This window comes from Dama dama, chromosome 21, assembly GCF_033118175.1.
Source record: "Dama dama isolate Ldn47 chromosome 21, ASM3311817v1, whole genome shotgun sequence".
NCBI lineage: Eukaryota > Metazoa > Chordata > Mammalia > Artiodactyla > Cervidae > Dama > Dama dama.
The window spans coordinates 2,389,037-2,409,644 of NC_083701.1; the positions used below are offsets into that span (position 1 = coordinate 2,389,037).

Here is a 20,608-nt window from a genome sequence, read left to right on the forward strand (position 1 = left end):
CCCTTGGCAGACGGAGTGGGAGGTGAGGTCACAGCGGGTGACGTCGTGCTGATCCGTAGTGAGGTCTCAGGGAAACACACCCCAGCGGCGAGGATGGGGCCGTGCCTGGAGCCTCCCCGCAGGGGCACAGCGGCCCGGGCTTCACAAGCTCCGCCCGCACACTCCCAGACGAGCTTCTTCCAAAGCGAAACCCGGCCTCTCCCGGGATTGTCAACTCTTCCAGCGGACTCCCGAAAATGAGGAGGAGGGAGAAGCATGATTTGGGAACCTGGCCTTCCGGCCATCGAGTCCCTGGGCCCACCGGGCGGGGGGCGCCCTCTTGGCGCACGGACTCAGCTCTGCAGTTGGGGGTCGTGCGGACTGTGGAAGGAAGGCCCGCGGGGGCCAGCCGTGACACCGCGTCCACCGCCAGCTGGGCCGCAGGGCCGAGGGACCCGCAGCTCCCGCGGGAGCCGGAAGGGCGCGCTGCGCCCAAAGCGAGCCCCGCCCCGCGCCGCCAGCACTTCCCGGAGCTCTCAGAAGCTCGGGGGGCTCGCGGGGTACCTGGCCCGGGACAGAGGTCTCCGGAGAGGAGACCCCGGGAGCCGCTGGGCTGAGCCTGCGCCCGGACCGGCGCGCTTCCCTGGAGCTGTCCGAGGTGCTGGGTAGCAACTCGCCGTGGGGCCTCAGCGAAGTGGGCGGTGAGGCAGAGACAGAGCCTGGGAGGGAAAGGGTAAGGAGGCTCGGCGCGTAGGGCCCTGAGCGCGGTAGGAGAGACTCTGGAAAGCAAGCAAGCAAGGGACAGCACCCAACTCGTGACTCCAGAAGACTCTGGTGGAGGGGGTGGGAGGCGGAGGCGAGTTCTGGGTTGTTGGGGCGGCCCAGGGGAGGAAGGGCGCGTGTGGGCTCGGTCTGAGGTGAGAAAGTTACTGTCCGCTGCTGAGGCAAGTCCACGAACCCAGCGCTTAGGAAAGAACCGCAGACGCGAGGAGACGGCCCCTAGCGTGACCACCACCTTCAAATTCTGAGGGTTCTTCCTCCGCTGAGTACAACCAGGCTATGACAGGCCCAGAGGGCAGAACTGGGAGGGCTGGCGCTGGAGGGCAGACCCTGGCCTCAGCCAGGCAGTCCAGTGGTGCTGGCCCCCTTCCAGATGGTGTCTGAGTAGGGATGGGACCATCGCCCATGCAGAAACACCTGCTTTGAGGGGCTGGGTGAGCCCACAGGCCACCAAGCCTGGCACACTGTCAACATCACTGGGGGTGTTGGAGCTAAATCCAGACTCCCTTGCCCCACCACAGGTCTACTGAATCTGTCTTCCCTGATGTGGGGTCTGGGAACGTTTTTCAGCAAGCTCTGACCCCGGCCTTGGACATGCTCCTTTCTCAGGAGTCTGGGTCCATCCTAACCGCTCGTCCAGTTCAGACTTATGAGATACTGAGGTAGCCCCATATGGAATGATGCATTGCAACTGACAAAGATAAGCACATGGACAATAATGGTATTGAAAATGTGGGCAGAGGAACTTGTGGTTCTGTCTGCTCATCCCAGAATCCTGCCACCAGCCACCGGTGTGACTTTGAATCAGGCTGAATGGCAATCTCCGAGCCCATCTCCCTGGTTAGAGCCCCTAGCCCAGGGATGGACAGTAAGTGGCCTAAGACCCCAGCAGAACCCTTCTCTGAAATGTTTCCCTTCCCCTCTAGTGTGTAAAATAGAAGCAATAGATCTGGAGCTCCTTTGAGCTCTAGTCTGTGTCCCAGAGAGAGAGAGCACCCATAGCAGGAGGAATGAGGCCAACTCTACAGCATCAAGTATGATCTTATCCTTGCCGATTAATTTTACGTATCAACTGGACTGGGCCACACGGTGTCCAGATATTTGGTCAAACATTATTCTGGGTGAGATGGTCATCTGAGTCAGTAGGCTGAGTAAACTGCTGGGGCTGCTCACCCTCACGTGTGTGGGTCGCAGCCGATCAGCTCAGACTGAATAGGACAAAAAGGCCGAGTAACAGTGAACTTCTTCCTGACTGTTGAACTGGGGTATCAGTCTCGTTCTGCCTTTGAACGTGGACTGAAACACTGCATTTTCCTGGATCCTAGGCCTGCCTGCTTCCAGACTGGAGCTACACCATTGATGCTCCTGGGTCTCCAGCAGCACCCCTGCAGGTCTTGGGGCGTTTCAGCCTCTGTAATCTCAGGAGCCAATTCCTAACCTACCCGTCTCTCCAACTGCCTCTGCTTCTCTGGAGAGCCCTAATATTATCTCTTTTTCCTAATTAGAAAACAAATTTGGAGAGATTAACTTGTCTAACCTTACAGTTAAGTGTAGAGTTGGGCTTTAGATTCCAGTCGGTTTTCATAGCCAGCATGGTACACTGCTTCTATTCGTGTAAAAATAAAAACCCCTGTATCCAACTGAAATCTCCAGGTTTAGGTCCATTTTTGTTATTTACTGACCCACATGCACATGCAATCTGCACCACCCCCTGCACAGAGCCCAAGATGGTGATGAAGTCAGCTCCTGGGCCTCCTCTTGTCTCTATCAAGTACAAAAAATTTATTCGGGACATGGCACGTGATGCCGGCTGTGCCAACTAGGAGGGCGCGCAGGCTGAAGCCCGCCGCGGGAATGCCGCCTCGACCCCAGGCTGCTACCCCGCGTCCCCAGCGCCCGCTACTCCCGGTAGTGGACCCTCTGGTGCTGGATGAGCTGGGAACTCTGGCCGAAGGCCTTGCCGCAGGCGCCACAGGCGAAGGGCTTCTCGCCCGTGTGGGTCCGCAGGTGCCGGAAGAAGTGCGAGCGGCCGCGGAAGGCCTTGCCGCAGTCGGGGCACTCGTAGGGCTTCTCGCCCGTGTGGATGCGCTGGTGCTCGATGAGCACCGAGCTCCAGATGAAGGCCTTGCCGCACTGGCTGCAGGCGTATGGCTTCTCGCCCGTGTGCAGCCGCTGGTGCCGCACCAGGTTGGAGCTCTGGCTGAAGGCCTGGCCGCACTCACCGCACTCGTAAGGCTTCTCCCCGTTGTGGATGCGCAGGTGCTGTGTGAAGTGCGAGCTGTGGCTGAAGGCGCGGCCGCACTGGCCGCACTCATAGGGCTTCTCGCCCGTGTGGATGCGGTGGTGTTGGATGAAGCCCGACCAGCCACGGAAGCGCTTGCCGCACTCGTGGCAGGCGTAGGGCTTCTCGCCCGTGTGGATGCGCTGGTGCTTCAGCAGGAGTGAGTTGTACTTGAAGCTCTTGCCGCAGGCCTCGCACCTGTGCGGCTTCCCGCCCCGCGGGCCGCCCTGCTGGGTCCCGAGGCCCGAGACCCGGCTCAGGCTGCCTGCCAGCTCGGCCGTGCGCCCCGGGCTGCCCTCCGTCCCGGAGGCTCCCTGCGAACCGAGCCAGGTGCCTCTCTTCTGGGAACGGGGCCTGGCCCTCGGTGGCTGGCCTGCTGGCCGCTCCAGGCTGGGCTCCTGCCCAAAGCGGCCCCCAACCCCGGGTCTGCGGGGAAGGCTCCTCAGCAGGGTCCTCAGCACGCCCCCAGCCTGGTGCACCTCGTCTTCAGGACTGTGTGGGCGGGGAGACGACGGGGCCTGCTCTGGCTCCGACTCCGAACCTGAAGAGAGAAGCAGGAGAGGCGGATGGCTCTCAGCGGCCGTCCCTCACGGGACCCCCGTCCCACCCCGGGTGCCTGCGCCACGGTGGGGGCGGATGGGACCTGCGTGGACTGCTCAGAGGCGGGGCAGACAGGAGGTTCAGACTCGGAGCCAAACAGAAAAGCCCCTGCTCCCGAGGCTACTGCCCTGCAGGGGCGAGGCTTCCAGCCGAGAAGCCAGCAGCTGCCGCTCTGTCCTCCCTGAGGAGGCGCCTCTCCAGGCCCCTGAGCTGCTTCACGGACGCCCAGGGGACACCACAAGGGCTTCCCTGGGGGAGAGGCGGGGCAGGGTGAGGCAGCAGAGACACGGAGGGGCTGAGAGCCTGGGTGGGTGAAGCCAGGTTCAGGCCTTGGGGAGAAGGGGATGGGGCCAGAGCTTGATTTAGGGGGCAAACGGAGGGGAGGGGGGGGATACACTGGGGGAAGGGGGGCCAGGACGATTCCCTGAGTGCTGGTCTTGGGTGGCAGCGATGCTAGGGCAGACGCTAGCTGGACAGGCGGGGGCTACAGGGGCCTGGGCAGCACTCACAGCCCAGACAGTGGAAGCAACAGGATGGGTGTCAGTGGGTACAGGCTGTGGGGGACGGAAGTGCTCTGAGCCAGGGACGAGAGGGGCCTGGCTGTGTGGTGGGCACACAGCCTACCTCGCTCCCACAGCCTGGAGCCTGGCGGGCAGCAGCCGTAGGTAACTGTTGCGGGCAGGGCCCTGGTGCGGCCTACTCACTCACCTGACCAGCAGGTGTCTCTGCAGATCCGGGCCTCCGCCATGTCCTGGAAGTCCAGGTCCGATGGCCCCGCCCCCTGAGGGGGCCCAGAGGGCACCTCAGGGCTGCCGCTGGGGAAGCCTGGGGGTCACAGGGGGCCTGGGCTCATCTCCCCTCCTCTGGAGGCTCCTGAGAGCCATAACGGGTTGAGTGTTCAGGAGACAGGTGTGTGAGGGGCCCCAAGACACCACGTGGCTGCACTGCAATGGGGGAGGTGGGGGGGGGGGGGGGGCCAGGCCTGGAGCACTGGCAGCTCTGGGCTGCTGCCCTCAGCCTCTGTCACTCAACCACCCAAGCCTGGGGCTGGCCAGGCATCCCACTAGGTGGACAGCCTGCTCATACGGCCGCATCCTGACACAGCCTCTCACAGAGCTCAGTGCTGTGACCCCCTACGCTGGGCACCTCCAGGGTGGCTGTGATGGAAGGGTTACAGCTTGGCCTGAAGGCAGGCCACTCTTAACTAGCAACAGTGACAGGCCTGCCCGATCCTGGCCGCGGACCCCAGGCCTGAGGCTTAAGTGGACAGCGCGCTACTGTGGCCGGTGCTCCAGGGGGAAAGCAGTGGGGTGGTTTTTTGGCTCAAAGTTTTCCTCGTAAAACAGCCCAGAAAGTGCATTGTTGGGCCTGCACACACTTGCAGGAGAAGAGCAGGGGGGTGGGGTTGGCCACTGGGCACCTGGAGTTGTCTCAGGCGCCAGGCCAAGGGCACCTCTACAAAGACTGCCTCCTGGCCAGGGGCCCCTCCCTCCTCCAGCCAGTGAGCCCCAGGGGTCCAGCCCTCCGCCTGCAGGGCATTACTCCCTGAGGGACTGTGCCAGGGCCGCTGCCCAGCCCAGTGGAGCTGGGCGTGGCTCCGCTTTAGTCTCTGGGAGCAGCGATCAAAGAGGGGCCGTGCCCTGCCCTGCGCCTGCACTGCCCCCCCCTCAGCATCCCTGCGAGGGACCAGGCCCCGTCCCCTCGGCCCATGCTGCTCCCTGCCCCGCTCCAGCTGACCAGGGCTTCCCTTCTAAGGACACCCTCTGGCCTTCCCTGGCGTCCAGCACTGTGCTCAGCTGTAGGTTCAGAAATGGTCCTTGAGGTGAGGCAGGGTGGGTGTGGGGGGGTCACTGGGCTCAGGCCTGCCAGGGTGGATTCCCCGAATGCTCTTTCTGGCCCATCTCACCAACTTGGACCTGGGAGTTGGGAGGCTGGGGCTCCAGAAGTCCTGGCCTCGCTGGCTGGAGGGCTCTGGGCAGGTTCCTGAGATGCTGGGGTCTTTCCTGCAGAGGCCTCTGTGGACCCCTGAAGAGCGAAGCCTCAGCAGCAGAGGAAAGGCTCGAGAGCCTGAGGGGTTCTCTCTGCCCTGGAAAACAGCCTGGATACAGTGGGGAGGGGTGAAGCCCCACTCCCTCCTATTGGGCAACCCTCAGGCACCTCAGGGCACCTGGACATGGCTTAGAGCACTCAAGACCAGCCTCTGGGCCTGTGCTGCCTGTGGCTGGGCGAGATTAGGTCGGGGCAGCCCTGCTCTGCAGGGGCTTGGGGACCAGCTTTCTTATCCTCAGGACAGCCCCTCCTGAGTCCTGTGTCCTGCTGGTCTGCCTCCTCGGGGAGAAGCTATGGTGCGCTGGGCCCGCAAGGGCATCGAGGTCAAGTGCTTGAGTCAGGCTGTGGGGTCTGGCTTCTGCTGGTCTCCACAGGGTCAGGTCTGGGCTTCCAGATCCCCATCAGATATGTGGCAACAGGAGGTCCTACTCGCCAGGCTGGTGTGAGGGTGACATGAGGAGCTGGAGGTGAAGTGCAGGCCCCCAGGGGCAGTGTGGGGGCCCTGAAACCACTGTGTGGGCAGAGGCAGCTGGCTCTGCCAGCCCCACACAGGTGTGTGCCCGGGAGGCAGGGTCTGGGCTCCTTGCGGACAGCACCCAGCTCCACACCCACTGCACGTGCCCCAGCCCGGCCGTCACAGGGCATGCTAGAAGCTCCTACTCCAGTCCTCAACTGACCCATTATCTCTGACTGCGTGTGACCTCAGGCCGCCCCCTCGACCTCTGTGGGCCTTACTGTCCTTGTGTGCTAGTGCCCACCCCTGGCTTCCTCTGGCCCCACACAGAGCCCTCAGCACACAGCTGCCACCCAGCATAGCTGGTGCTCAGCCCATCTCAGCTGCCATAACATCACTTGCTATAACGCCAGGACCTGCTAAGACTGAGAACCCTGGGCACAGAGTGGGCCCTGGGCACACTGCCAGCTCTTCAGGACAGCGGCACAAGCTCAGACTTGCCCTGAGAGCAATGGAACACATCTGGGCCCCCATCCAGCTGTCACCAGCATATCTGTGTCCTCCACTGTGAGAGGAGTGAGGCCAGGCCTCCTGTGGAACGTGGGACAGGGAAGGAAGCCCCGGACTCTGATGACTGAGTGTGAGCAGAGCCCGGGGCACCACACGCCACAGGGCTGGGGCATCCTCCCCAACCAGCTGTTGGCTATTTCTACACGTGGACACCCCCAGATCCTGCTGGGGGCTGGAGCAAGGTTGGTGGCTCCATCCCCACAGGGGTCCCCACCCAAACCAGCTTGCCCAGATCTCTAGACATTATTTCCTGGCGTGGGAGCAAAGGCTGGGAGAGACAAGGTGACTTGCTTCTGTCACACAGGCCTGGCCATCAAGGCTGCTTTTTTTGCAGCACTGATCCCTTAAAGAAACACAGTCCAGGGGACTGTCCCCTAGGGAGCTACTGCTCACACAGCTCAGCCCAAAGCTCAACCACCACTGCCTGAGTCCCAACCCAAGTACCAGGGTGCAGGAGCCCCAGTGCCCAGCAAGCTGCCTGCCCGCAGTGATGGTGCAGGGAGGCAAGTACCATGTTGATGACCGTGGAGGTGGAGGTGAAGTTGGGCTTCATGGTGGTGGGCTCCAGGTGTCCCGGGTGACTCGAAACTGACCGGGGACAGGACATGAGGGGGCTCCTGACCATCCCCCAGGGCTGCCATCTTCCCCTAAGGCCTGCTGAAGGAGTGCACACCGGGGACCTGGGAAAATGAAAACCATGGCAGGATGAGGGGGCGAGAGGGATGTGCCAGGGGTCGGGGGTGGCAATCAGCCGCAGGCGGAGCCTCCCTCCCGGGGTAAGGAATACCAAGAGGTAACCTGTGGGCCAGTGTTGGAGCTGTTAGTCCCCCCAGGTGCACAGCACCAGCACACCTACAAGAGCAGAATGTTCTCCCAACCCAAGGCCTTGCCCACGGAGAGAAGCAGGCTGTTCTTCCAGAAAAACCTGTCACAGCTAGGGGCCGCTGGCTCTGGGGAAGACAAAAACTGAATCCTGCCTGCTGGAGCATGAACATTCCAGCTTAACTCTCAAGGAGATTCTTCCAGAGAGGAAACCCTCCACGGAGCCCTCAGAGGCCGCAGACCTGGCCCCAGCACACCCCGGTGCTCAGTCTCCTCCGGGGCAAAAACACCCTCCTTTAATCTGCTTTGCAACAACAGCTTGGACCAAGGGGAGAGTTCTTCTTTCACACTTTAATGAAGTAGAAGGTCTTATGTGGGGGTGAAAAAGGGGCAGGGGAAGGACCAAAGTTAACGTACATCCAGCAATGGTGCAGACAGTACCCGCTTCAAGGAGGCGGGGAGGCAGCCGCCACAGGGCTCCTCGGGGTCAGCCCCCACCAGATCTCAGCCCCTAATGATGGCAAAGGTCACCGGCAGCTAGGTAAACTGTCACAGGGCAGGGCTGCAGTCCTGAACCTGGGTGCAGGTTCTCATCCCCGCTAAGACCCGTAGTTAATGTCCAGGGAACTTACCCGGGCAAAGGCATGGCCACCCCTACCCGGGCTGTCTAAGGGGAGGTGGCAGTCACACATGGACGCAAACCCTCCACCTCCACGCTGCTGTGACAGGCTGAAGGCGGAGGGGACACAAACAGCCCTGGCCCGGGCGCGAACCTTGCCTACTCTCTCTTCCCCAGCTTGGAGCCTGTGCCCCGTGGGAAAGGGCCCGAACTCCGGGCGCCTCGCAGCAGAGAGCAGGCAGCCCGGGCTGTGTCCGGCCACCGACCTCGGGCCAGAGGCGGCTCTGAGCGTCTTTCCCGTCTGCAGAGTGGGGTCGCCCCAGCTCCCGTCCCTGGGGTTTCGGGAGCGTGGGGAGGCGCCTCGCAAACGGGTACCCGCGACCGTTCGGGGACAGTGTGCCCGCTAAGGACCCCACCCCCGGTCGAGGCCAAGGTCGCGGCGGCTGCGGGGGCGGGGCCCAGCCCGCGGGGACGACGCACGAGAGCCAGGGGGCCTAGGCGCCCTGGCAGCCTCCACCACCGCTGCCCGGTACCCACTCACCTTCCGAGCCGGAGGTGGCCGCCCGGGCGCGGGCCGGAAGTGCACCCGCGCCCCGCCCCGCCCGGCCGGGCGCACTTCCGGGACGCTCTGGGTGCTGGGAGGACCACTGCCTCGGTGACCTCGCGGGGCGGTGGGCGGGGCACAGCGGTGGGAGGGGAGTTCCTTAACCCGTGCGGCGCCGGCCGGAGGCCGGTGGACCTGGACGGCTGCCGAGGGGGGCTGCCCCACAAGTATCTTTGGCCTTTGATCACGGGAGCCCGCAGCCTGTCGAAGTCAGTCGCCCCAGGTTCGTCTGCTGAGCTCTCAGTCCCCGGTTGCACACGCTTCCAGAGCAGCGCGCGCCTGGCAGGGATGGCTCACACATATTCTACAAGCACAGTTCTTATAGCCACTGGAGTGCTCCCGTCCGCAAGAAGAAAAGTTCCACCCAAAGCATCCTCGGGGGTATCTCTTTCCCTAGCATGGACGGCCATCATTTGCTAGGGAACTTGCTGAAGACAGTCCTCCTCTCTTTTTGGGGTGTCTCAAATGCCCCCTAAACTACCCTGCCATTGAAGTGTATTCCCAAACTTTAGGTCCTGAGGAGTGTTACAGATTTTCCCATAACCTTTTCGTGGAATTCTTCCTGAATTTCCTGATGTTCACTAAGTCTCCTTCTCAGTCCGGATCTTACAGCCAGAAAGAGAAGTGGACTCACTCTCTCGTTGGGAAAAGCAACAGCTGAAAGAGGACTCCATGAACATCCACCAGGGGTGGATGTCCAGCAGAATTGCTTCCCCATGGCCACCTCTGAGTCTGGGCAGGTACAGGACAGAAGACAGCAAGAGAGGAGCCACAGCCCCAGGCCTGAGGGTTTCATCAGGGAGGAGGAGACATCTGGTGCCAGGTGGCTGCCACGGCAGCAGAGAAACTGGGTGACCAGGGACATGTGAAGGACCAAGTGTGTGGGGAGGGGCCTCCCTTGGTGGGTGGTGAGACCAGGATGAGAACTGAGAAAGAGGCTGAAGCACACTTGGAGCTGGAGAAACAGGTGCCTGGGCAGCTGACTCCTGCCCCAGCCTCGAGGCGTCCCAGCCCTGCAGGTTCTGGAAGGTGCCCCTGCCCCCTCTGCTGGCCTGGCGCCAGGTCCTGGGTCACAGGCTGGGGCACAGTGTGGGACAGGGCAGGTCCCTGACTCCAGAGCAAGCTGGACAGTGTCTTAGAGTCAGTTTGGAGCCTGGATTTCATTCTTCTTGTACCAGGAGCCACCAAACGTCCTGAGCAGGGAGTGAAGAGTGCATTTAAGATCGGTTCAGGTCAGGGGGGAGGCAGGAGAGAAGGGAGAGATGGGCGAGGTGGAGAGGAGGCTGGGGGAGGGCGTGCGGGGGACAGAACTGACCGTACCCGCTGCTGGTTGGGATGTGGGCGTGAGGACACCTTAGGGTTCTGGCTGGAGTGTGGCTGCTGGCTGCTTCCAGAGATGGGAGATGACTGGGGAGGGGGGAGCTGGTGATGAGTGTGCACACAACCCTCCAGTGTGCCCTCCCTGATGGTGGACAGAGGTGGCCGTGGGCTGGACTTTCACGCGTCCTCTTCTTCATTCTGTCCTGCTCCTTGTTTCAGAGGGATGGAGGCAGGCTTCTGTTTCCTACGAGGGTGGGGAGACCTGAGGGGATCTAATTACTCTCAGCCAATCACCATTTTTCTGCCCATCTCTGCCCCAGGTCCAGGGCGCCCGGGCCCTGCCAGCCTTCCCAGCCTGAATGGGCTTCTGTGCAGTCAAGTGCACAAGCTTCTGCTGAAAGCTGCCTCCTCTCCAGATCTTCCAGCTGGACATCTTCCAGGTGTCCTTAGTGGGGGGACATTGGCCCACGGGCATGAGAGGTGGCCGTGCAAGCAGAAGCCTTCAGTGCCTCTCCCAGGAAAACAAGAGAGACATGAGAAAACAATCACGCAGCCAGTCTATAATCAGCCACTGGCTAAGAGCGGCCACACCAAGCTCCTTCCTTCGGATCCAGGCTCAGCACCAAGGCATGAGGGCTGCTAACCGTGTCTCGGGGAGTCATCTTGATTTGTCTTGTGCACCCTGAATGAGATGTGTTCTAACGAGGTAGCTGCCTCTTTGCTTTCCGCCGTTTCAGCTTTGGAAGGTGTCACAGGACCATGCTGCTCTGGAGCGTGGGGGACCCCACCCTGGTTGGCAACAGGATTGTGAGGAAACAAACTACTGTTTCGTAGGGTGTATGTACTATGATGAAATTACGGGGGTGGACCACAGCCCGCCCGGCTTCCACCTACTTCAGGAAGCAGAGGCCACCAAACACCGAGCCCTGCCTGCTGGGGAGCTACTCTTGTTTCTCCCCATGTGCGCCCCTGAATGACATGCTGTTTTCTTGGCCTTGCACAAGGTAATAACTGAAATCATACTGCGTGTCCTCCTGTCTTTGTGGAGTGCTGTGTCTGAAACCCGCAGACGCTGATGCCTGTTTACCCACTTCAGCGTAAATACTGCTGTAGATGTCTCTTTAGGCCCATGTTCCAGAGTTCCTCTACGGCGTGTCAGCAAGTGATGTTTCTGGGTCAGCAGGTAAGCACATCTTCAACTTGCCAGAAAATGCCATTTTTGTTGCTAAAATGGATGACAGCTTTAGAAAGTTGCATTTTGTTATTAGTATATCAAATTCAACAGACTTTTTTTGTTGTGATAAAACAGTATATAATATTTATTATTTTAACCAACTGTAAGTAATTCAGTGGCATTAAATATTCCCAGTGCTGTGTGCCTGTCACCCCTACCTAACAGAAACGGTACCTGTCAAACCCTCAACGCCCTCCTCCCACCTGGTAACTGCTACTCCACTTCCTACGCATGTGCCCGCTGCAGGGCAATTGATCTATATGAACACACACAGCAAGATGGGACTCATGTAAGTGGGGTCACACAGTGTTTGTCCTTCTGTGCCTGGCTCTTACCCTAAGCATCATCCGTGTTGTAGAGGGTGGTGGTCCTCAGTTATTTCTATGGATGAATAGTATTTTGTTGTGTGAATGGGCCACAGCTTCTTATCCATTCCTCTGTTCAGTGAATTATGGTTTTCTCCGGATATATGCCCAGGAGTGGGGTTGCTGGATCATATGATATCTCTATTTTTAATTTTTTAAGGAACCTCCATACTGTCCTCCACAGTGGCTACACCAGTTTCCATTCCCACCAACAATGTAGGAAGGTTCTCTTTCCTTCACACCCTCTCCAGCATTTATTATTTGCACTTTCTGATGATGGCCATTCTGACGCAGTGTGAGGTGATACCTCACTGTAGTTTTAATTTGCATTTCTCTAATAATTTCTGATGTTGAGCATCTTTTCATATGTTTGTTAGCCATCTGTATGTCTTCTTTGGAGAAATGTCTATTTAGATCTGCCATTTTTTGATTGGGTTGTTTTTTTGATACTGAGCTACATGAGCTGTCGGTATATTTTGAACATTAATTCCTTGTCAGTTGAATCATTTGCAAATATTTTCTCCTATTCTGTAGCTTGTGTTTTTGTTTTATGGTTTCCTTTCTTTGTGCAAGAACTTTTGTTTGATTAGGTCCCATCTGTTTAGCTTTGTTTTTATTTTTATTACTCTAGGAGGTGGATCCAAAAAGATATTGTTGCAAGTTTATGTCAAAAAGTGTTCTGCCTGTTTTCCTCTAAGGGATTTATACTATCTGGTCTTACATTTAAGTCTTTTATCCATTTTGAGTTTATTTTTGTGTATGGTGTTAGAGAATGTTCTAATTTCATTGATTTCCATGTGGCAGTCCAGTTTTCCCAGCACCACTTACTGAAGAGACTGTCTTTTCTTCATGGTATAGTCTTCCTCCTTTGTTGCAGATTAACTGACCACAGATGCATGGGTTCCGGCAAGCTGTATTTTCATTATCATTCAGGTTTAACTATCTTATAACTTTCATTATGGTTTTTTCTTTGACTCAGGTTACTTAGAAGGTTTTCTTTTTCTGGAATTTGAGTTTCATTTGAAGAGCAATAGCCAACAAAACCATCAAAATAGATTTATATCTGAAGGGTGTGGGGTTCAGTGCTTGGAGGTGGTGTGGTGTCGCAATGGTTAATTCAGAAGAAATGAGAAACGAGACCATCAGTTTGTACCAAACACCAGGCGGCAGAAGAGCTGGTGGCTGATTGTAGACAGGCTGCGTGATTGTTTTCTCATGTCTCTCTTGTTTTCCTGGGAGAGGCACTGAAGGCTGTCTGCTTGCATGGCCACCTCTCATGCCTCTGGGCCAATGTCCCCCCACTAGGGACACTAACACGTGACCAGAGCTGACAGAGGCTAAACTGGGGGTCAGCGTGGCACTGAGGTCGCACACAGGCAGTGACCAGGCTGAGCACCGTCAATGCTCCGATGTCTGGGGAACTGGAGGCACAAGGAGGTGAGAACCAGCCGAGGCCCCACATCTCCAAGGCATGAGGGTGAGTCGGTGACCCCGGCTCGAGAGAGTATGCTCTTTGCACCCGCTTCCTCTCTGGAAATCACAGACACCAGATTACAGTGTTTCTTCTCTTCTAACAAACTGGTGAGATTAAAACTCACCTGCTGTCTATGAGCTGCTGGAGCACTTTTGGGCCACAACCTGGAGGAAAGTATCTGCCAGCAAGATCTCCATCCGTCAGTCCATTTCTGGCGACCCATCATTGGCCCTAAATGTGGAAAAGATATTTACTGCATTGTTTATAGTGACCTAACTAGAAAGAGCCTACACGTTAGGAAATGGTTAAGTCGGCTTTTTATTTAACAGATCATTCAGTCACTCAGGCAGTTCAGTTGCTCAGTCGTGTCCGACTCTTTGCGACCCCATGAATCGCAGCACGCCAGGCCTCCTCATCCATCACAAACTCCCGGAGTTTACTCAAGCTCATGCCCATCGAGTCGGTGATGCCATCCAGCCATCTCATCCTTTGTCGTCCCCTTCTCCTCCTGCCCCCAATCCCTCCCAGCATCAGGGTCTTTTCCAACGAGTCAACTCTTCGCATGAGGTGGCCAAAGTATTGGAGTTTCAGCTTCAGCATCAGTCCTTCCAATGAACACCCAGGACTGATCTCCTTTAGGACGGATCATTAGGTAGCCACAAAAAATGCTTCCTATTGGTAATAACATGGGAGACACACTAGCACAGAGAGTGATAATTTTTCTACAGTACATGTGATACATTTCCATCTATGGTATTAATGTGTGTTATACAACAATATTTTTATTGTAACAATATACTCATCATGGGATATTATAAACCACAATTAATAAACAACAAGCCAAACCCCCAGGACATATCACATATCCTTCATCTAGAATCAGCCGAATCTGGCCCACCGCCTGCTTCGGTAAAATAAAGGACATTCATGACAAGGACATTGTCTGAGATGGCTGCAGGCCATCAAACCAGGGAGCTTGGATGTTGATGTCCCCCCTCCCCCACTGGTGGACAGTCTAGACACAAGGTTTGCCAAATGTCCCAGTAGCATCCCTTACAGCAACCTTTCCCACCAGGATCCCAGGTGTGTTTTCCCTAAGCCAGGCCCCCGGCACCTGTTTGAACAATTCTGCCTCATCACATCTCCAGTTCTGGGCCTGTGCCAGCAGGATCACAGTGCCAGGTTATGGCCGGCCACACCTGGGGCCGGGCTGCTGGTACAGGAGAAGGGCCCACTGAGCTGTGAATGGAGGTGCCTGGTGCAGGCAGAGCTGTTGTAGTGCTGTAGCTTTTAGAAAGAACAGCACTCTTAACCTGGAGAGACGTTTGCACTGGGAGCACTCTCTCCTGTCTTCTGATGGAGGAGGCCCTAAGACCAGGGTCATTATTAGTTTTCTGGGTCCAAACAGCTGAAAATGTAGGTGTCAACATTTTACTGATAAAAAGCTGTATTACTTCCTGGATGACAGGCCCCTCATCCCTCTGGCCCCTCATCCCTCTTATACTGTGCTAAAATTCTGGGGCAAGCCACACCCCCACCCAGGAGAACATGAAGGCCCAGCCAGACCACTCCTGGGGGGCAGACAAGGGCAGGCACGCACATGGATGTGCAGGATGTGGGACAGAACCTGGGAGCCAGGCTTGGAGAAGTGGAACTCACCTGAACGGAGAGCTGGCCTTCTGTCTTGTGTCTGAAAAGCTGCAATGCAGGCAAAAGCTGGATCCAAGCTGCCATCAAGATCCTGGAGCCGACGTGGCCAGGGCAGGAAGTGCCCATGCTGGCAGCATTTAGTGTCCTGAGTGGTCCACCTGGTAAGCCAGGCTGCTCAGCTGGGATGGTGGTTGAGCCGGGAGGACACACAGGGAGTCCAGTTCCTGGGGATGGGAGCCAAGTTCAAGGAATGGTGCTCCAGCAGAGGAGGGAAGGCACAGGACAAAGCACCTCACTGCCGGCACAGCCAGCCGAGGTGGGGGGGACAGTGGGGTCCCCGGTGCTCACTGCAGAAGCACTGCTGTCCAGCCCAGGGACACAGGCCTCCTGCCAGGCTGCACGGAGATGGACTCGGGACACAGTGGGCAAAGGGTCTGCAGACCAGTCTTCAAAGGAGCCGGTGGGAGGGCTGAGGCCAGCATGGGTGCCACCGGTGAGGCAGCAGTGGGAGGTGCTGGGCTGTGCTCGGGTCCCAAGCCTGCCCTGTGGACAGCAGTTTGCATGCTTGTTATTATGGTGTCTCAACCTGGAGATTCTCTGTATGGTTTGGGCGTTTGCTGACCTGGTTCAGGTGAGTCTCCTGGTGAGGGCAGGACCCTCTCCAGCCCGCTCAGACTCCAGGGGAGAGGACCCCCAGGCAGGCCTGCCAGGACATTCGTGTGGGCACAAAGCCCCGAGTCTGGCGGGTGGCTTCCCACGCTCAGCGCTTCTTCCGTGGGTGATGTTTCTGATGGCGAATGAGACATGGGCTGTAGGTAAAGGTCTTCCCACACTCCTTACATCCATGTGGCTTCTCTCCAGTGTGGGTTTTCTGGTTTCAGGAGATTGGAACTGCAGTTAAAGGCTTTGCCGCACTCACTACACTTACAGGGCTTTTCTCTGGTGTGACTCCTTCGGGGCTTGGTCACGTCAGAGCTGTGTCTGAAAGTCTTCCTGCACTGGGCACATTGGAAGGGCTTCTCTCCAGTGTGGACTCTGGTGACGAACGTGATCCGTCTTGTGCTTAAAGATGCGCCCACATTCGCTGCGTTCATAGGGCTTCTTCCTCTGGAAGCGAGTGAACATGGAACTCCCTCAAAGTCACCTTTAAATGAAGCATCAAAGGCCTCACACATGTGCTCCTCATTCTCAGGACTGAGGTGGGCTTCCTTCCTGTGCTTTTGCGCCAAAGTGGGGCTCTGGTTTGGCTGTTCTTTCCCAGATGCCTTCTCTTCCTTGGCAGTGTCCTTCTGCACATGCACTTCTGCCTCTGGGGTCCGGCTCTTATTTTTTTTGCCTGTGGGCTTTTCCATCCTTGTTTTCAGGGTAGAGGAAGGCCCCCTGGAAGCCGGCAAGGGTCAAGAATGGTCAAGGGCAAAATCCTCCCGCCTACGAATTCCCTTGTAAATTTACTTCTTCAGAAAGGACTTTATTTTTCCAAGCTTGGAACTGAAGTTCTGGAACAGAAGAGTGCCAGCAACCCTTCTGGGGCTGGAGAGAAACAAGACCATGAACTGTTAGATTAAGTGAATGTCTGGGAGGAACTGAGTTACAAAGTGACAGATGGGCAAGGAAAGGGGTGGCAGTAGCATGCAGACACGGCCCCCTTCCTTTCTTGCTGGTGTATGCCACCCAGACATCTCATGTTTCAGGCTGGACATGACCAAAGAACTGATTTCCCAGAACACCCCCACTCCAATCTCACTCTTCCGTTTTCCTCATCTGGGTAAATGTCATCATTTACTCAGTTGCTCACCAAGGAATTCTTTTTTTTTTTTAATTTATTTCTTTGACTCTGCCAGGTCTTAGTTGTGGCATGCAGGATCTAGTTCCCTAAGCAGGGATTGAACCCAGGACCCCTGCATTGGGAGGGTGGCATCGTAGCCACTGGACCACCAGGGAAGTCCCTAACCAAAGAATTCTTATTCCTCTGCCAGGGGTGGCATCTCCACACCTGCGTCCAGCAGGATTCATGTGCACCATGGACCAATGACTGCTGTGTGGCCCCCAATTGTGGAGTTTCCCTGCCCTTTATTTGCTCCTTCTCCACTTCTTATATTTGGGACCAGACTATGTGCTTCTAGAGCTACAGGCCGTGAGAGCCATGTGCAACCCTCACAGAAGGTACTGTCCATCAGTTCAGTTCAGTTCAGTTCAATCACTCAGTCGTGTCCGACTCTTTGCGACCCCATGAACCGCAGCACGCCAGGCCTCCCTGTCCATCACCAACTCCCGGAGTCTACCCAAACTTATGTCCATTGAGTTGATGATGCCATCCAACCATCTCATCCTCTGTCATCCCCTTCTCCTCCTGCCCTCAATCTTTCCCAGCATCAGGGTCTTTTCAGATGAGTCAGCTCTTTGCATCAGGTGGCCAAAGTACTGGAGTTTCAGCTTTAACATCAGTCCTTCCAATGAACACCAAGGACTGATCTCCTTTAGGATGGACTGGTTGGATCTCCTTACAGTCCAAGGCAAGGGACTCTCAAGAGTCTTCTCCAACACCACAGTTCAAAAGCATCAATTCTTCAGCACTCAGCTTTCTTTATAGTCTTAACTCTCACATCCATACATGACCCCTGGAAAAACCATAGCCTTGACTAGACGGACCTTTGTCGGCAAAGTAATGTCTCTGCTTTTTAATATGCTGTCTAGGTTGGTCATAACTTTCCTTCCAAGGAGTAAGCATCTTTTAATTTCATGGCTGCAATCACCATCTGCCGTGATTTTGGAGCCCCCAAAAATAAAGTCAGCCACTGCTTCCCCACCTATTTGCCATGAAGTGATGGGACAGATGCCATGATCTTAGTTTTCTGAATGCTGAGCTTTAAGCCAACTTTTTCACTCTCCTCTTTCACTTTCATCAAGAGGCTTTTTAATTCTTCTCCACTTTCTGCCATAAGGGTGGTGTCATCTGCATATGTGAGGTTATTGATATCTCTCCCAGCAGTCTTGATTCCAGCTGTGCTTCCTCTAACCGCCCATCACCTGGATGAAACTCGCTCCCACCCTCACCCTGGCCCTCCTGAGTCCATCCTCCACCCAGCAGCTAGTGAACCTCATCACATCCCTGCCAAATCCCCCACGGTTCCCCTCACACTGCTGCCCAGCCCCTTCCCAAGCACCCTTAGGTTCACCACACATTCCAAGTCCTTCCTGCCTCAGCACCTGGCTGCCCACAAACAGGTCCTAAGAACTGGTGCTGGCCCCTCACTCACTCAGAGCCCTGCTCTGAGGGTTCTTCTCAGAGAAGCCTCCCTGACCCCATGCCCTGTTTCCTTACCAGGCTCTCATTCTCCTTGTGGCCTTAACCGGAGCTGACTGTCCACTGAGGGCCAATGCTCCAGGGAGCCATCAACTAGGCTCTTAAGTGCATTGTCTAAAAAAATTTGACAGCCTCTGTTCCTAATCCCATCTAAAAGCATTCTAATATCACCACAAATTCAAACAGGAATCAGTCAGTTCCAGTGACAGGTCAGGCCCAGTTACCTGTAGAAGCATTACCAGCATGGCTCATGTTTCATTGATTAAGAAGCTTCACCTATTCCTTTTCTGTATTATTTCTGAGCTTCCTTAACCTGCCTCTTCCCTCAGTGCTAACAAATGGACTTCTAGGATAAAGCTTGACAAACTTCAGGCTCTTTAACCGCAGGCAAAAGAAATCTTCACAAGATAGGAGAAAGCACTTTCCCGAGAAAGCAGAGCCTGTTCTGAGTCCTCAAGTCATCCTTGAGAGACCCCCCATGGCCTGTGTGGTCACCTGATCTCCCGGGAGGGCCGTATTCTGCCAGGCTGTCTCACCCCAAAATGTGGTGCTCTAGAAGGTAACATTCCAAGTGAAGTATGTTTTGAGGGATAAATCCTTTGCACTTCCTTTAAGTCAAAGTGGATACTAAGTCTTCATCCACTCTCCCGTGCACAGAGGCAACACATAAAATGACTTGGACAGTTTTCCCATCTTGACAAGAATTTGAGAGTCTGGTTTCTTCTAAATGAAAATGTGTACATACACTTGACTCAGATTCAGGCCAATGTCACTCTCTGAAGGCTCTCTTGGAGGTAGCTTCTGGGAAAAGGCTGTTCTTAGCATTAGGTGGGAGCCAGAACTGAGGATGGCAGAAGGTTATCTAGGCTGAGGGAAGCATACAAATATGGGGGCATCTCTGCTGGGGAGGCAGGTAGAACTAGGGCGGAGGATCAGAGCCCCAGTCAGCCAGGCTGCAGTTTGAGCTGAGGTCTAGTTTTAGTAGGAAACAGGTGAAAACCAAGACCAACAGGAAAGTGCCATCAACCCTCTAGCCCATGGCTCTACAGGGCAAATGTAAACTCATCTTGGCTCTATGCTGACCCACTCGATGGAGAGGAGTGGTCCTTGGACCCACTGCGCCTGACATCTGCTGGCTGGGCTCCAAGGACTGTTCTCCCACAAGGACCTCTTGTCACTCTACCTGTGGCTTGTCACTGATGTGCAGTCTCCTGATGAGCTGAGGGCAAGGATCCTGTTTTTTTCATCCCGGAATCCCTAGTTACTTGGTTGGAGACTGTACATACTGCTGCTCCCAAAATATTCTAGATAATCATCATGTCTGCCTAACTCAAGCAAGTGCTTAGTGGCAGAGACTGGACCTATTCACTTCTCTAAGCCCTGTGCACACCAAGCAATAATTGTTAGAAGTGGAACCGATCTGAGGTCATTGTTTTGGTCTTCTCATTTCACAGATCTGTAGGCCTGGTAACTGCTACAGCCACGCAGGAAACGCAATCTACCTTGCCAGAGCAGACCACAGCCCTGACCTAAAGGTACGTGCTCTGTCACTCCAGTGTAGCTCCTTCACTGTCCGGGCCAGGCCGCCTGGAACATGAAACTTTGGGTATCTAGCTGCAGCAGGACTCCCTGGTAACCTCACTCGCCCTCAGAAGCCAGGGTCTCAGTGAGAGATGGGATTACTAGGGGGTTTGAGATCCAAGGGCAAACATGCACCCAAGCTGTCTGTAGGCCCCGGGCCTGTCAGAGGGCCCGCAGCAGTGTCGAAGCCGAGAAGAGTGGCCCTGACAGCCTCGCCAGCCGCGGGTGCAGGGCCGAGGTCTCCTTCACCTCGATTCGCACGGAGCAGGTCCTCGCGCACCTCGCCCTCGACCCCGCGGAACCAGGGAGCCGAGACAGCGGTGGCTGATGCCCTGGGTAGGGGGTCCACAGGACGCCAGAGGGACCCAGCGAGTTCCCGTATGGAGATCGGGGCGGGTGCGCTCCTCGCAGGGTCCCTGGGCCGGAACGGACGCGTCCTTATCAAGGCCAGCCGCACCCCAGCTGCCCGGCGAAGATCACGGGGGAATCTTCTCTTTCGAACAGCTGCGCCTCTGCGCAGGCCAGAAAGGCCCGCCGCTGGCCCCGCCCTTTCTGGCGCCGTTCTAGGAAGCGAAGTCGCGGGCCTCTCGGTGGTGCGCCTTAAAGGGCTCCGCCCCCGCAGTTGGTTTCACCTCATTTCAGTTGATACCCCCTCGCCCACCCTCGGTACCCGCAGGAAGAGCCTGCTCCGAGGCTGGCCGTTTCCGGTGCCGTTCTAGGCGGCGAGGCCCCAGCCTCTCCGTGGTGCGCCACGGGTGACCCCGCCCCCGAGCGAGCTCCTCCTACTCACTCGGGTCGCAACGCACGCCCCCTTGCGCCGGCCGCCCGCCCAGTCTCGCCCCACTGACCTCCGCACTCCCTCCCTTCCTCTCCTGCCCCCATCACTCACCCTAGCCCTCCTCGCTCCCCTCTGCACCCCCTC

General features: G+C 56.6%; 2 protein-coding genes across 2 annotated transcripts; both read right to left on the minus strand.

Annotated features, from left to right (window-relative positions):
• Positions 1 to 2,407: 2,407 nt before the first annotated feature.
• On the minus strand, positions 2,408 to 10,740 carry GLI4 (GLI family zinc finger 4). Its single transcript, XM_061123903.1, has 6 exons — positions 10,723 to 10,740; positions 10,074 to 10,165; positions 8,696 to 9,037; positions 7,158 to 7,393; positions 4,349 to 4,465; positions 2,408 to 3,581 (listed from the first exon to the last, which is right to left on the minus strand). Exons 1-6 carry the CDS (start codon positions 10,738 to 10,740, stop codon positions 2,659 to 2,661), a joined length of 1,728 nt encoding a protein of 575 aa, XP_060979886.1. The 3' UTR covers positions 2,408 to 2,658.
• Positions 10,741 to 13,451: 2,711 nt separating this feature from the next.
• Positions 13,452 to 20,388, minus strand: ZFP41 (ZFP41 zinc finger protein). Its single transcript, XM_061123079.1, is given in 5 exon segments — positions 13,452 to 15,676; positions 15,678 to 15,839; positions 15,841 to 15,925; positions 15,928 to 16,331; positions 18,601 to 20,388. Coding segments are annotated over 4 exon segments (588 nt in total). The 5' UTR covers positions 16,154 to 16,331; positions 18,601 to 20,388; the 3' UTR covers positions 13,452 to 15,561.
• Between the last annotated feature and the right edge of the window lie 220 nt (positions 20,389 to 20,608).

Coding starts and splice junctions, on each gene's coding strand:
- GLI4 (XM_061123903.1), bottom strand. Junction 7,394..8,695: donor GGCCACCTCCGGCTCGGAAG/GTGAGTGGGTAC, acceptor TCATTTTCCCAG/GTCCCCGGTGTGCACTCCTT. Junction 4,466..7,157: donor ACTGGGGCTCCTGCACCCTG/GTACTTGGGTTG, acceptor TGTGACCCCCAG/GCTTCCCCAGCGGCAGCCCT.